The sequence below is a fragment of the Drosophila subpulchrella genome, unplaced genomic scaffold (genome assembly GCF_014743375.2).
Source record: "Drosophila subpulchrella strain 33 F10 #4 breed RU33 unplaced genomic scaffold, RU_Dsub_v1.1 Primary Assembly Seq477, whole genome shotgun sequence".
NCBI classification, from domain to species: domain Eukaryota; kingdom Metazoa; phylum Arthropoda; class Insecta; order Diptera; family Drosophilidae; genus Drosophila; species Drosophila subpulchrella.
This window is the reverse complement of record NW_023665684.1, coordinates 405,656-421,775: the sequence shown is the minus strand read 5'-3', so window position 1 is coordinate 421,775 and position 16,120 is coordinate 405,656. Positions and strand designations below refer to the sequence as shown.

At 38.9% G+C, this 16,120-nt stretch overlaps 1 protein-coding gene across 1 annotated transcript in view; it reads left to right on the top strand.

Annotated features, from left to right (window-relative positions):
• Window positions 1-11,331, top strand: part of LOC119562449 — an 84,289-nt gene extending 72,958 nt beyond the window's left edge. The window contains exon 5 of the mRNA XM_037875637.1: window positions 10,900-11,331. Within this exon, the coding sequence (XP_037731565.1) occupies window positions 10,900-10,939 (40 nt within the window). The 3' untranslated portion in view covers window positions 10,940-11,331. The remainder of the gene's footprint in view (window positions 1-10,899) is intronic.
• Window positions 11,332-16,120: the final 4,789 nt, after the last annotated feature.

The window sequence follows — 16,120 nt, the reverse complement described above, 5'->3', positions numbered from 1 at the left end:
TGAACGCCTTCCTTACGGAGCGTCACCGGACCTTAGAAGCCGTAGACGACGTACGGCCGTCAGGCTCGAGTCAATCTCTGCCAAAAACATCCGGCCCAACTGCAGCGCCTCGAAGAATAAATTCTTACGAGACAAGGGTAGCACCCAAGCCAAAAAGATGTGACCTTTGTAAGAAGGAAAACCATCCTGTCCGCACATGTGCACGGTTTCTCCAGATGACGGTTGACGAGCGGTCGGCATATATAAAGAGGAAGCAACTGTGTCTGAACTGCTTCGCACGAGGGCATCAGCTGCGTGATTGTGAAGCACTCATAGCTGCTTTACGTGCCGCTGCCGCCATCACACCTTACTGCACAGAGGCAACTCCTCCCAATCGCCTTCAAATCCTTCCCCGAGACCCAGGTCAAGACCAAATACGCCAGTTGCCACCGCTTCCGGGTCCGTGGACTCCACAGTCCAAAATTACTTCGCGACGGGGTATAGATCCGTCTTGCTGGGCACCGCCATAATTGACATATATCATCTGGGGTCGAATTTTAGAGCTCGTGCCTTGATAGATTCAGGATCAGAGGCAACCTTTATTTTTGAGCGGCTGTTCAAATTGATTAAGTTGCCTCACCAGGTAATCCGAGCCCAAGTATCAGGCTTAAACCAGACAGTATCCGCTGAATCCAAAAAGCTCTGTCAGTTTACCATCCGTTCTCCGACCAGGCCTGGCCTGCAAATAAGCACGACGGCCTATGTTCTTCCTCAATTAGCTGGAAACCTCCCATTTTGTCCGATTCCGCAACAGTTTCTACGGGATCTTCCCGAACTGCCACTAGCGGATCCAAAGTTCTAAGAGAGCGCACAGATAGATATTCTGGTCGGGGCCGACGTTCTGCCATCCATTCTCCTAAGCGGCACCCGGCCGAATATTTGTGGCTCTCTCCTCGGTCAAGAAACCATTTTCGGGTGGATCCTTACAGGACCCGTTACTGCTCCAAGGGAAAATCAGATTTCCGTCTTTTCCACACGAATCTCCCACACGGTTGACACGTCCCTGGATAGGCTTCTCTCCAAATTTTGGGAGGTGGAGGATCTGCCAGTAAAAGTGACAAAATCTTCCGATTTGACATGTGAGGAAAATTTTGTCACTTTTACTGGCAGATCCCAAAATGTTGGGGCGGGGTGGCTTGATCGCTGAAATAGATAAAGTCCTAGGAACGGAGGGTTCGCAAAAAAACACGTGTGTAGTACTTTGGGGTTTTTGCGCGACGGGCATAGGTGTTTATTAGTACACTATGAAATAAGAACTCCTTAAGCCTAACTTAACTTAAGCGCTCCAGAGCGGAGCGGAGACTTAGGGGAGAGATGGAGAGGGAGAGCGGACGGCAGTGCGAGCGTGCGAGATGTAGACATCTGGATAAAACTGCCGCTCGACACTGCCTCCTGAAATTAAACGCCCTTTTGACGTAAACATTCTCCCCCCCCCCCCCCCTTGCGAGGACACCCGTAGCAAGAACCTCAGGATAGTAGGCTCAGGAATATGTTGGAAGTGAAGATCGGTCGTCCGTATGTAGAAGAGTGTGGTGGCCCTTTCCACACTTGTGGCAGTGATGACCACTGCGGCAGGAGTCCTTGGAATGATTGTGAGCCAAGCAATTGGAGCAGTACTTCTGGATATGTACTTCCTGGAGCCGATTCTGGGGGCTTAGCCGTAGAAAGTGGTGGCACTTCCGTAGAGGACGGATATTTTGGCAGACTCGGCATTGGTAAAATCCAAAGATTTTAAAATCCGGCTTCGACTGGACCACACTTAAAGTCTCTCCATCAACAATTCCGCACTCGATGGAAGGATGAGTACCTTAAGGAGCTCTACAAGCGCAACAAGTGGCAAGTCCCCACAGAAAATCTGCGTGTCGGCGATCTGGTCGTCATTAAGGATGACAATTTGCCCTCAAATGAGTGGCGACTCGGAAGAATAGACTCCGTTTTTCCGGGAGCCGATGGCAATGTCCGCGTAGTCGACATTAGTACGACACGCGGCATTGTCAAACGTCCAGTGACCAAGGTGGTTCTTCTTCCAAGAGCCGCGTTTTCTTACACACCTTAGTCAGCCGCACCAGCAGCCCTACGCCGAAGCCCACCGCAGCAGCCCGCCGACGCCGCCAGTTTCCCGCCATTCCACCAGCGCCGTACCCCGCTACCCACCGGCGTACAGTTCCTATGGCAGCTATTTAATATAGTTGTCCGAATTTTATCAAATTAAATTCGAAACTCAGAACTAATAAAAAAATGTTATTTCCAAGCATAAGAGGTTATATGTTAAAAAACACCGAAGCTATAATATGCTTCATATTATTTGTCTACCAATTTTCCGATGTTCCTATGGCAGCTATATGATATAGTCGTCCGATTTGGTAAAATTAAATTCGAAATTCAGAATTAATTAAGAAATGTTATTTCCAAGCGGCAGGCAGTTATCTGTTAAGTAACACCGAAGCTACAATTTGTTTCATATTATTTTTCCACCAATTTTCCGATCGTTACTATGGCAGCTATAAGATATAGTCGTCCGATTTTAATCAAATTAAATTCGAAACTCAGAACTAATTCAAAAATGTCATTTCCAAGCGTAGGAGGTTATATGTTAAGATTCACCGAAGCTATAATATGTTTCACATTATTTTCTCACCAATTTTCCGATCGATCCAATAGCAGCCATATGATATAGTCGTCCGAATTTGATAAAATTAAGTTTGAAATTCAGAACTAATAAAAAAATTGTATTTCCAAGCATAGGAGGTTATATGTTAAAAAAAACCGAAGCTATAATATGCTTCATATTATTTTTCCACCAATTTTCCGATTGTTCCTATGGCAGCTATATGATATACGTACGACACGCGGCGTTGTCAAACGTCCAGTGACCAAGGTGGTTCTTCTTCCAAGAGAGCCGTCCAAAACTACCTCGTAACGAGCCGCGTTTTCTTACACACCTTAGTCCGTAGCCATTATCCCCGTCATTGTTAATCAGCCCTGTTTGTTTTTTCCTTATCCACACTCTAAACAGTAAAATGGCTCCCCGTCCACGTAGCGCTCAGGCTTTGGATAGCAGACGTACGAGAGGTACTCAGTCCTACCGATGCCGAGTCTGCCGCTGAATCCATCCTCTTCGGAAGTGTCAGAGGTTCCTAAAGCTGAGCGCAGAGAAGCGGCTGCGGGCAGTTCTTATAAACAAGTACTGCGCGAACTGTCTCGCACACGAGCACTCCACTGGGAGCTGTCGTAGCGGTGATCGGTGCAGAACGTGCAACCGGAACCATCACACGCTGCTCCACATGCACGAACTTGTTTCCCGGAAAAAGTCCGGCTCCAAGCAACAGCCCGCTTCTCCGCAGCGTTCGCGCCGGCAAGATCCGCCAACTCGCCAAACGCTTGCCCCTCCACCGCGCTCAGCATCCTCGACACCAGCTCCGTCGCTCGCGGCGCTTCTCCAGCGTCATAGCGTCAATGTCCTCCCGACTGCTTTGGTGATCGTCGAGACCGGGGAGAAGACGTTCGAAACCGCCGCACTCATCGATCCGTGCACCCCGATGAGCTCCATCGATGCATCCCTGGCCGCCGCGTTTCGTTTGCCGACAACAAACGTGGGCGATGAGAGCATATGCACGGCGACGATTCGTTCGAAGGTCGACGAGGCTCTCAAGCTGGAGGTGGTCCTCAAGATCGAGCCGAACGTGCGCATCCGCACCCCCACCCGTGCGCTCAGTGAGAGCGTCGTCCAGAGAATTAAGGAGCTACCGCTCGCGGATGAGCGTTTCCACCGGCCAGCCACTATTTCATTGATCCTGGGCGCGGACGTCTACCCGAAGGTGATACAGCCGGACTTCCACATGGTCGACGAGGGACTGCCAGTAGCCCAGAAGACGGTGTTCGGGTGGATCCTCTCCAGCGCCTGTACGCAGGCTTGAGGCGTAGGCGACTGGCCGAAGTTCCGTTTCCTTTTTTTTTGCAACGCTAGCGATTGCAAGGGGGGCGGAATGTTCAGGCCCACTGTCCGGCGAATCTGGACCGGCCCCGCTATCCAGCTACACCGCTCTACCGCTCTCCCGCTCTCTCGCGCTCCCGCTCTCCTGCGCTGTTCCTAGCTCCCTCCATGAAGTCTCCGCTGCGCTTTGGAGCGCAGAGCGGAGCTTAGACTTAGTTAGTTCGATTTTGGAGTTCAATAGAAATAAACCGCGGTCGCACCCCCGCCTACTATTACCAGTTAACTTTTGTGCGTAACTTCTTTTCGGTTAAGGGGCAATTCGCGCAGCGTGTGTTTTCTCCACTACACCGACCACAAGCAGATCGCCGCATCCAACGCCCGTCAGCCGCACCAGCAGCCCTACGCCGAAGCCCACCTCAGCAGCCCGCCGACGCCGCCAGTTTCCCGCCGTCGCCTCCCACGCCATTCCACCAGCGCCGTACCCCGCTACCCCCCGGCGTACAGATCCTATGGCAGCTATTTAATATAGTTGTCCGAATTTTATCAAATTAAATTCGAAATTCAGAACTTATAAAAAAATGTTATTTCCAAGCATAGGAGGTTATATGTTAAAAAACACCGAAGCTATAATATGCTTCATATTATTTTTCTACCAATTTTTCGATGGTTCCTATGGCAGCTATAAGATATAGTCGTCCGATTTTAATAAAATTAAATTCGAAATTCAGAACTAATAAAAAAAATGTTATTTCCAAGCGGCTGGCAGTTATCTGTTAAGTAACACCGAAGCTATAATTTGTTTCATGTTATTTTTCCACCAATTTTCCGATCGTACCTATGGCAGCTATTTTATATAGTCGTCAGATTTTGATCAAATTAAATTCGAAATTCAGAACTAATTAATATATGTTATTTTAAAGCGTAGGAGTTTATATGTTAATAACTACCGAAGCTAAAATATGTTTCATATTATTTTCCCACCAATTTTCCGATCGATCCAATGGCAGCTACGTGATATAGTCGTACGATTATGATAAAATTAAATTTGAAATTCAGAACTAATAAAAAAAATTTTATTTCCAAGCATATGATCTTATATGTTAAAAAACACCGGAGCTATAATTTGTTTCATATTATTTTCCACAAATTTTACGATCATTCCTATGGCAGCTATATGATAAAGTCGTCCGGTTATGATAAAATTAAATTTGAAATTCAGAAGTAATAAAAATAACGTTATTTCCAAGCGTAGGAGGTTTTATGTTAAAAAACACCGAAACTATAATTTGTTTTATATAATTTTTGCACCAATTTTCCGATCGTTCCTATGGCAGCTATATGATATAGTCTTCCGAATTTGATAAAATTAAATTCAAAATTCAGAACTAATAAAAAAATGTTATTTCCAAGCGTAGGCGATTATATGATAAGTAACACGGAAGCTACAATTTGTTTCATATTAATTTCCACAAATTTTACGATCGTTCCTATGGCAGCTATATGATATAGTCGTCCAATTATGATCAAATTAAATTTGAAATTCAGAACTAATAAAAGAATGTTATTTCCAAGCGTAGGAGGTTTTATGTTAAAAAAAAAACCGAAGCTATAATATGTTTCATATTATTTTTCCACCAATATTTCGATCTTACCTATGGCAGCTATATGATATAGTCGTCCGATTTTGATAAAATTAAATTCGAAATTCAAAACTAAAAAAAAAATGTTATTTCCAAGCGTAGGAGGTTTAATGTCAAAAAAACACCGAAGCTATAACTTGTTTCATTTCATTTTCCCACCATTTTTTCGATCGTTCCTATGGCAGCTATATGATATACAAGTCCGATTTTGATAAAATTAAATTCGAAATTCAGAACTAATTAAAAAATGTTATATCGATTTAGCGTCGCTTGTGAACAGATGTGTTTACTTTTGTGCCCTGTGTTTTTGTTTTATTCTGTGATTTTTTGCGAGTGTCTTGTGTTTGTTTTTTTAACAAAGCATAGCCTAATAGTTGTGTTAGTGTTCTTGACTAGATCCCCTAGTAAACGGGTATGTGGTTATAGTTATTTTAACATTTCTATTAGATTTGTTTAATCTCCTTGCGTTGTTAGTGTAATTTTACACTCACTAATCTTGCTAAAACTCTTTTATTCCCACTCTCTCTCCCGGTCTATATTACAACTGTAATTTAAACGCTCTCGGAACCTGCCGAATTTCTGTTGTGCTATTCTCTTATTCTCTCTCTCTTGCTTGCTTTACATTGTAACTGTTCGTGCGTAAAGTTGTCAGTGTCCCACAAGCAACGCTCAGTCGATAGAAGATTTATTCTCTCGTGCTCTCTTACATTTAAATTAATACGCGATCTCGCGCTCTTATTTTTTTTCGTGTTTTGTGCCTTTGTGGTTTTGGAATTTTATCCCAGTGCCAAATTTACTTGAGGTATTTTTCATATTCTATTTTATTTTATTTCATCTCCTTTAAATGGCTCTTGTCTGCTGTAAGAAAAATTGTACTCTTTCGTCTTCAACTAAAGACCCTTTTATTTTCTGCTGGCTCTGTGAATCGATGATGCACATTAAATGCGCAGGATTTACTGGCAGAGTCAAAGACTTCATTGATCTTAATTCTGGCCTCATGTGGTCATGTGGATCCTGCAAGGAAATGGTAGTTGAGATGAGCGGCTTTATGAAGCAGACTCGAGACAGCCTTTTGAATCTCTCAGGTGCTTTTAAACAGCTCAATGAGGGGTTCAATTCCGTTTGTGCCCAATTTAATAATAAACAAGAAAGGAAGTTAGCTTCGGCAAGCCGAAGCTTATATACCCTTGCAGCTATAATTATTAAATTTAAAAACACAAAAAATGATATTCCCAATAGTATAAGATAATATGTCAAAAAACACCGAAGCTATAATTTGGTTCATATTATTTTCGTAGCAATTTTCCGATCGTTCCTATGGCAGCTATATGATATAGTCGTCCGATTTTGATAAAATTAAATTCGAAATTCAGAACTAATTAAAAAATGTTATTTCCAAGCGTAGGAGGTTATATGTTAAAAAACACCGAAGCTATAATTTGTTTCATATTATTTTTCTACCAATTTTGCGATCGTTCCTATGGCAGCTATATGACATAGTCGTCCGATTTTGATAAAATTTAATTCGAAATTCAGAACTAATTAAAAAATGTTATTTCCAAGCGTTGGAGGTTATATGTTGAAAAACACCGAAGCTATAATTTTTTTCATATTATTTTTCCACAAATTTTCCGATCGTTCCTATGGCAGCTATATGATATAGTCGTCCGATTTCGATAATATTTAATTCAAAATTCAAAATTATTTAAAAATTGTTATTTCCAAGCTTAGGAGTTTTTATGCTAAAAAACACCAAAGATATAATTTTTTTTCATTTTTTTGTCCGATTATTCCTATGGGAGCTATAAGATATAGTTGTCCGATCCGGCTGGTTCCGACTTATATACTACCTGCAAAAGATATAAGACTTTTGGGAAAGTTTCAGCCCGATAGCTTTAAAACTGAGAGACTAGTTTGCGTAGAAACGGACGGACAGACGGACAGACGGACAGACGGACAGACGGACAGACGGACAGACGGACAGACGGACAGACGGACATGGCTAGATCGACTCGTCTAGTCATGCTGATCAAGAATATATATACTTTATGGGGTCGGAAACGTCTCCTTCACTGCGTTGCAAACTTCTGACTGAAATCAATATACCCTCTGCAAGGGTATAAAAATGACTAACTGAGTCGCCTAAACGCAAAAAAGCCAGCTTAGCGGTAGTTAATACGATCACGGTATCCTCCCCAAATCCGAACTTGGTAGCTGCAGCAGTTTCTGTCGACACTGGGGTACGTGAACCAACTGCGTGGGTACGTGAACCCAACAGCTGATTCAGGTGGAGTCACTGTTTCTCGAAGTCTGGTGGTAAAAAATCTTCAGTGCCGGCTACGGTGCCGACCGTACCTATAGGTACAGAAGGTACCGTTTCTGGCTCTCAGCTTAGTGTGGTTCAATCTGCTGCTGGGGGACGTAAGAAACTGTCAGTTGTTCCGCATAGGAAGCAATTATTTGTTTCTAGATTTATACGTGAAAAATTCCCATCCGAGAATATTTCAGTTGAACAATTTCGGTTTTCATACGCTCGTAGTATATCCTCTTTTAAAATATTTGCACCGCCTGATGTGTTTAAGGTACTACTTTCTGAAAGCTTTTGGCTTAATGATGGTTTAGTAATAAAAGAATTTGTTCCCAATAAACCGAGAACAAATAACAGACCTACCACTGCGTCAAAAAACTAAAAAGTTTATTTTTGGCTTATCAAAATGTTAGGGGACTAAATATGAAGCTACCCAAGCTTTATACTGACTCCTCTGCATTTACTGCAGATATTTTGGCTTTTACGGAAACTTGGCTGAAACCAGAGATATCTGACTCTGAAGTTCTGTCAAATAACTTTAATGCCTATAGGACCGATCGATCCACACGTAGGGGAGGCGGTGTGCTGATTGCCGTTACCACTAGCCTAACATCTGAAAAAATTCACTATGATACCCCTAACGAAATTGAATTTGTTAGTGTGAAAGTTTCCTTGCAATCCTTATCTATTTTTGTTACATGTTTCTATATTCCACCTGGCTCTGATTTAATAATTTATGAGCACCATCTGTCTGCGATTAAGTCTGTTCTATCCCTTCTTTCTAACAGAGACCTTTTGATTGTTTTGGGTGACTTTAATCTCCCTGATATTTCTTGGTCTCACTGGTCACTCACTTGGTCTGACTCACTTGTCGCTATACCCTTATCCGTCCATGATTTTGTAGATGGCCTTTTAGAATTATCGTTACAGCAAGTAAGCTTTATACGGAATTCATTAAATAGACATCTAGATCTTGTGTTTGTTTCAGACCCGTCTGAAGTCACGGTATCTAGAATTGACGCTCTTGTTGAACCTGAAGACCGATATCATCCAACAATGGAATTGACAATCTGCCTCCCATGCGTTGATACCCTCTCTCCTTTAGTTCCTCAAACTAAAATGAGATGTTTTCGAAAATGTGACTATAAAAAACTTAACGATATGATTTCTCAATATAATTGGACAGACTTGTACAATTGTATGGATATTGAAAGTGCCACTGAACTATTCTATATAGTGTTAAATACTTTTTTTAATGAATGCGTTCCTGATAGGCTTCCTTTAAAGCTAAACAGGCCTCCTTGGTTTACCAATGCGCTTCAAAGACTTAAAAACCTTAAAACAAACACCTATAAAAAGTATAAAAAATCGGGTAAGCCATCTGATTTTTGGAAATATGTGGTGGCTCGATCGGACTTTAATGTTCTCAATAGTCATTACTATTCTATGTATTTAGGTCGATGTAAATTCGAATTTTCAAATGATCCGAAGCAGTTTTATAACTTTGTTAATGCCAAGCGTAAGTCGTCGGCATTGCCTTCATCGGTACGTTTTAACTCAATGGAGGCATCGACGGATTCTGAAATTGCTGATTTATTTGCCGAGTTTTTCCAAACTACTTATATTTCGGCTGCTTGGTCAAATTCTAACTACCCTAATCCCTTAAATAGGGCAAATTGTATTTTTACCCCTGAAAATACGGAAAGTTCTCTCTTAAGAGACTTAGCAACAACAACGCCAACTTATTCTCCCGGTCCAGATGAACTCCCCGGGTGTGTGCTTAAGTTTTGTGCGTCAACCATATGGAAACCTATTCTTAAGCTTTTTAATTTGTCTATTTCATCATCAGTTTTTCCTACTATCTGGAAGGACTCTTTTTATCATTCCACTTCACAAAAAGGGTGCGAAGGCGGATGCCCAGAATTATAGGGGTATTTCCAAATTGTCGGCAATTCCTAAAGCATTTGAACGTATTATTACTTCTCATTTGCAACATTTATGTTCTTCGCTAATATCACCGTGTCAGCATGGTTTTATTAAGCGAAGATCGACCACCACCAACCTTCTTGAACTGTCATCTATTGTTATTAATGGATTTAAAAAAAAATGCAGACTGACGTTATATATACAGATTTTAGTAAGGCCTTTGACTCTGACAACCACTCTCTTCTATTATTCAAATTAAATCAGCTTGGGTTTCCATGTAATCTATTAACTTGGATCTCAAGAAATTTGAATGGTAGGACTCAGAGGCTTATATTCAAGAACGCTGCTTCAAAATGGATCTACGTGACATCTGGAGTGCCTCAGGGTAGTCATTTGGGTCCTTTGCTGTTTACTTTGCTTATTAACGATCTTCCCTCTACCATAACACATTCTCGGGTACTAATGTATGCTGATGATGTTAAGCTTTGTTTATCATATAATGATATAGCGTCGAGCTTCAACTTACAGTCAGATATTGATTGTTTTCAGGGATGGTGTGAGTACAACAGTAGGGTGGATATGTGTGTTCTGGATCAATGGGGGGTTTGTATGTTCTGGATCACTTTTTTATCGCTGGTGCGGGGGCGCTTATCGCGAGCGGAAGTTGTTGTTGTGGAAGCTTCTGGGGCCGCGCTCACTCCCCCTCCCCCTTCCCCTCCCGCTTGTCCTGGGGCTTGACTCTCTGGGGGGTTGCGCTCACTTCCCCTCCCACTTCCCCTCCCGCTTGTCCTGGGGCTTGACCCTCTGGGGGGTTGCGCTCACTTCCCGCTTGTCCTCGGACTCTCACTCTCGTTTGCGATAGCGCCCACTCCGCCCTCCCCTCCCACTTCCCCTCCCACTTGACCTCTCACTCTCGTTTAAAAGTTATGTATGTATATATATTGTTATCGTGAAACATTGTTGTGTGTATATATATATTGTTGTTATCCCACTTACCACAAGTATTTATTTTATTTAAATATACATAAGTATTTATCTCTCTTTCTTTTCAGATTTGTTCGTCTCGCAAACTGGTATAAATATGAGATGTAGAGTACTGGAGTAATTCAGAAAGCAGAAGTCAAATTCAGAGCAAAAAGTCACTCGCACTATTTGAAGAATCCTTCATCATCAGCATTATCATCAGCAGCAGCAGCAGAAGCATGTCTGACTTTGGAGAACAGTTTAACGAGCTTGGGGCCGTCTCTCTACCCCCAATTAAAAGTGTTAAGGCTCTCCCGTTTAACACACCGATTGTGATACAGAGCGCTGAAGTGAAGCGGACACGCTACGGCGATAAAATTATGCTTACATTTGAAGATTTTGTGGTGTTCTTACCAGAACGCTTTAGTACGCTGTCAGCGAACGCTGTGGAGCACATGGCGACGGGGGGCTACAAGCTAGTCAAACTTAGATCGGATGGGGATAATTATATTTTAAATTTTTGTAACGAATAAGAAAAATAAGTAAAATAAACTTTTTTAATTAATATTTAAAATAAAACAAAAACAAAAATGGCTAATGCTTTACATAACAATAACAATCCTGGGCCTAGTAACACAAATCCTGTCGCTAGTGAAATACGATATTGTGATGTCTGTAATCTAAATGTTGCTAAAATTAGTTGGTCGCATTACTTACGCACCAACTTGCATAAACAATTATCTGGTGCGCAAATAAGTGATAACTTGCGGTGTATAAGAAGTGCATTTCGGAATCGTATTGAAACTTATATAATCACAAATCACAATAAAGAGTGCTTGGATATCAAATTATTTCAACAATCAATCAAAGAACAAGTGATCACTCTACTCCAAGAAGCTCAAAAAAAACACATCAATATCAAATTTAATTTTGAACAATTCTGTAATTATGTTTTGATTAAAGAGAGTGAAAATCATTGTGAAATAAATCTAAAGTCATTTCAAACAAAAATGCAAGCCTTAAATCCAACAACGAGTCAGACTGAAAGTCTAAATGAAATAATCAATAATTTAAATGAGTATATAAAAAGTGAGATGAGCGAGTTTCAAGAACGAGACAGTGGTTGGTCCCTAATTGAAATAGATCATTTAGAAGTTATATAAATAAATATCAACTCATAAAGGGCTCGAATTTCATTAATTTGCCCAGAGAAATAGTAAGCAGAAAAGCCTGCATCAACGTGCAAAATAGAGACGAATATTGTTTTAAATGGGCATTAATATCGGCTTTTGTGAAATGTCCTCATCATAAGAATCGACCCAATCAATATAAACGTAAAGGCATTTACAACATTAGGTCGGATATAATAAATATAAATAATAAATCATTAAATTTTAGTGGGTTAACATTCCCCACACCGGTCGACAGCATAAAAATATTTGAAGAAAATAATCCTGAAATTAGTATAACTGTGTTGGGTGTAGACAGCGATGAAAAGACAATCATCGGCCCATATTATTTAACTAATAATAAAACTAGCAACGTCTTACACACTATATATCTACTACTTCTCGAGAAGGATGACAAATATCACTATGCTTGGATTAAAAATATTTCCAAGTAAGTATTAAATTAGAAAATTAAAAAAATAAAAAAATTATATATATTTCTTTGCTTCTCCATTAGATTACTTCGCAAACAAATAACGAAAAGTACGAGGAAGATTCTTCTATGCAATGGCTGTTTTCAACATTTCGATGATAGCGACAAACTGGAACGACATATTATGGTGTGTAATAGAATTATAACTGAGATGCCCTCAAATGAAACGGCGATTTTAAGATTTAAAAATTTAAAAAATGAATTAGATGTTCCTTTTGTGGCATATGCTGATTTTGAGTGTATTTTAGAAGGGATGAATCTGAAAACTTCGGATAACATAAATTTAATTCAAAAGCACATACCGTATGCATATAGTTATTATATAAAGTGTTCATTTGACAATAGTTTGGATATATATCGAATATATTATGCTGAAGATTGTGCAGCACATTTTGTTGAGAGCATATATAATGATTGTTTAGTGTTATATCAAAATCACTTAAGTGTAACGATTCCCTTGTATCCGCTATCAATGGAGCAACAAAAAATAATTGACTTAGAACAAAATTGTAGTATATGCGGTAATTTAATCACTGATCAATCTAAAGAGTTCTAGACCATTGTCACTTAACAGGCAAATATAGAGGTGTAGCTCATAATAATTGCAATTTAAACTATAAATTAGCAAAATTTTTCCCAATATTTTTCCATAATCTCTCGGCATACGATGCTCATTTATTTGTGAAAGAATTAATTAAAATTCCTGTTTTATATTTCGATCTCAAAGAAAATTTATATAAATCCCAATGAAACGTTAGAACTTCGATTTTTAGATTCATTTAGATTTATGCCTTCCAGTTTAGACAGCTTAGCCAGTTATTTAAAAGAAGAAAATCTAATCACAATAAAGTCATTTTTCACGGACCCGAACAAATTTCAAATGGTTAAACGTAAAGGCATATTTCCGTATAGCTATTTAAATTTAGTTGAACGCTTGTCAGATACACAATTACCGTTGCGCGAAAATTTTTATAATCAATTAACTGGTAGACACTGTTCTGAAGAGAGTTATCAGCACGCTCAAAACGTTTGGAATGCCTTCGAGTGCAAAAATTTATTAGATTATTTATTATTATATTTGAAGGTAGATGTGCTGTTGCTATGCGATGTTTTTGAGAATTTTAGAAAAGTATGTAAAAAAATCTATAATTTAGATCCTTGTCAATTTTATACAACTCCTGGTCTATCATGGGATGCTATGTTGAAGACAACTAAAATTGAATTAGAACTACTCACAGATATTGATATGTATAATTTTATAAAGAAAGGTATTAGAGGTGGTCTTGTTCAATGTAGTAAACGTCATTCTATTGCAAATAACAAATATCTAAATAACGATTACGACTGTGAAAAAGAATCAAATTATATTGTATACTTAGATGTTAATAATTTATATGGGTATGCTATGTAAAAAGCTATTCCGTATAAAAATTTTAAACGGCAAGAAGAATCAGAAGAGTGAAATTTTGAAAATTTTGATTTAAGCACGTGCGTAGATGTGATAGATCATCTACGCACGTGCTTAAATCAAAATTGGTTATACTTTAGAGGTAGATTTGGAATACACTGAAAACTTACACAGCCAGCACAATGATTTACCATTTTGTCCGCAAAACAAAAAAAATGAAAATATGCAACAATCAAAATTGATTGCAGACTTGACAAACAAATATAATTATATAATTCACTATAGAAATTTGCAGCAATGTCTTCGAAATGGACTGATTTTAAAGAAAATTCATCGAATATTACAATTTGATCAATCTGATTGGCTTAAAAAATATATTGATTGCAACAATCATCACAGAACATTGGCTGTTAATGATTTTGAAAAGAATTTTTTCAAACTGCTAAACAACGCAGTCTATGGCAAGACAATGGAGAATGTCGACAAGAGAAAATCAATTAAATTAGTGTCCAGGTGGGAGAGTGATGGTAAAAAATTGGGAGCTAGAGCACTTATCTTAATTTAATTTTAAGAATATATTGCAATTAGCCGATGATTTCTTTGCAATTCAAATGAAAAAAGTGCATGTTGTTTATGATAAGCCTGTCTACATTGGCTTCACCGTTCTAGAATTATCAAAATTTAAAATGTACAATTTTCACTATGACTATATGAAGCCGAAATATCAAGAAAATATCAATTTAATGTATATGGATACTGATTCTTTTATCTATGATATTAAGACTATAGATTTTTATGATGACATTCGTTTTGAAATTGATCAGCATTTCGATACTTCAGAATATGATAAGGATAATGTTTTTAAATTACCATTGATAAACAAAAAAAAATTAGGTATGATGAAAGATGAGTGCAGGGGGGATATAATAAAAGAATTTATTGGACTCAGAGCTAAAATGTATTCAATACAAGTCTCTAATATAAATAATGCTGAAACAACGGAGATCAAAAAAATTAAAGGAGTAAAGGCGAGTGTGACCTCAAAATTAACTATTAACGATTTTCGAGATTGTTTGTATAAAAAAAATAAGCAAGTTGGAAATTACATCAAATTTATACGCAAGAGTATACAAAAGTCACCCTAAACTATTTAGATGATAAGCGCTATATAAAAGAGAATAATATAGACACACTTGCATGGGGGCACAAAGATATAGCCTACTAAGTTAAGCTAAAAATAAGAAAAAAATTTCATTTTTTTTATACAAATATATTACATTTTATTTTTTCGAAATAACAATTTTAAACATAAATGACCACAGTTATATGTATTGAATTTTTGTTCATTTCTATAGTTATATTCAATGGGTGGTTTTAAATATTTCACAATTTCAATGGGCGGTTGCAAATCACCAAAACTATCATAGTATTCTTTATAATTTCTATTCTTGAAATATGCTACCCAATGCGTGCCACTACCGCTTTCGTTATCTAAATTAATTATCCCACATTCGTTGGTCCATGGTTTCTTGGGGAGACGATCACGCATAAAAACACCACGAAAGTGTCTAAAATGCTGTTTACCAAAATCAATTAAATAAATATCGGTAAGTGCTTGTTTGGGTAGCATATTTATTAGTTTTTTGGTGAATATGGCTTATAAAATAGTCCATATCCTTTCTTATAAGGTTTCAGGAAAAGTCCTTTTCCCATCGCAATTGATTCCATATAGCGGTTATGACGTGTCGCTTCGGCTAATTGTTCTTTACCACTTTTGACAGCGTTTATTGCTTTAGCAACAGCAGATCCACCACTGGCAAGACCACCAACTGCACCAAGTGCAGTCAATATTGGTATCAACGGTAGGAATCCCCCAATTTTTGGTAATGGTATCACCCTCGGAATATTGGAGATATTATTCGCTAGACCTAGTCGACCTCGTCCTCGTTGACCTCGATGAAAACTTGGTGGGATTGATTGTTGAGATATCTGAATTGCTTCATCGATACTCGTAGGATTTCTTCGTTTCAAAATTCGCTTCGATTGACTCACAATGCTTGCGAATGATTTTTTTTTTGTTTGTCGATGACGTTCACGTTGTTTTTTTTTTTATTACTAGCTGGTTTCCTCTTACGTTGACGTCGACGAGATTTGATTTTAGACATACCTAGACCGAATTTAACTTTTGTTTTCATGGCGTTAGTCACAAACCAAGCAGCAGAACGTTCTTTTAGACCGCT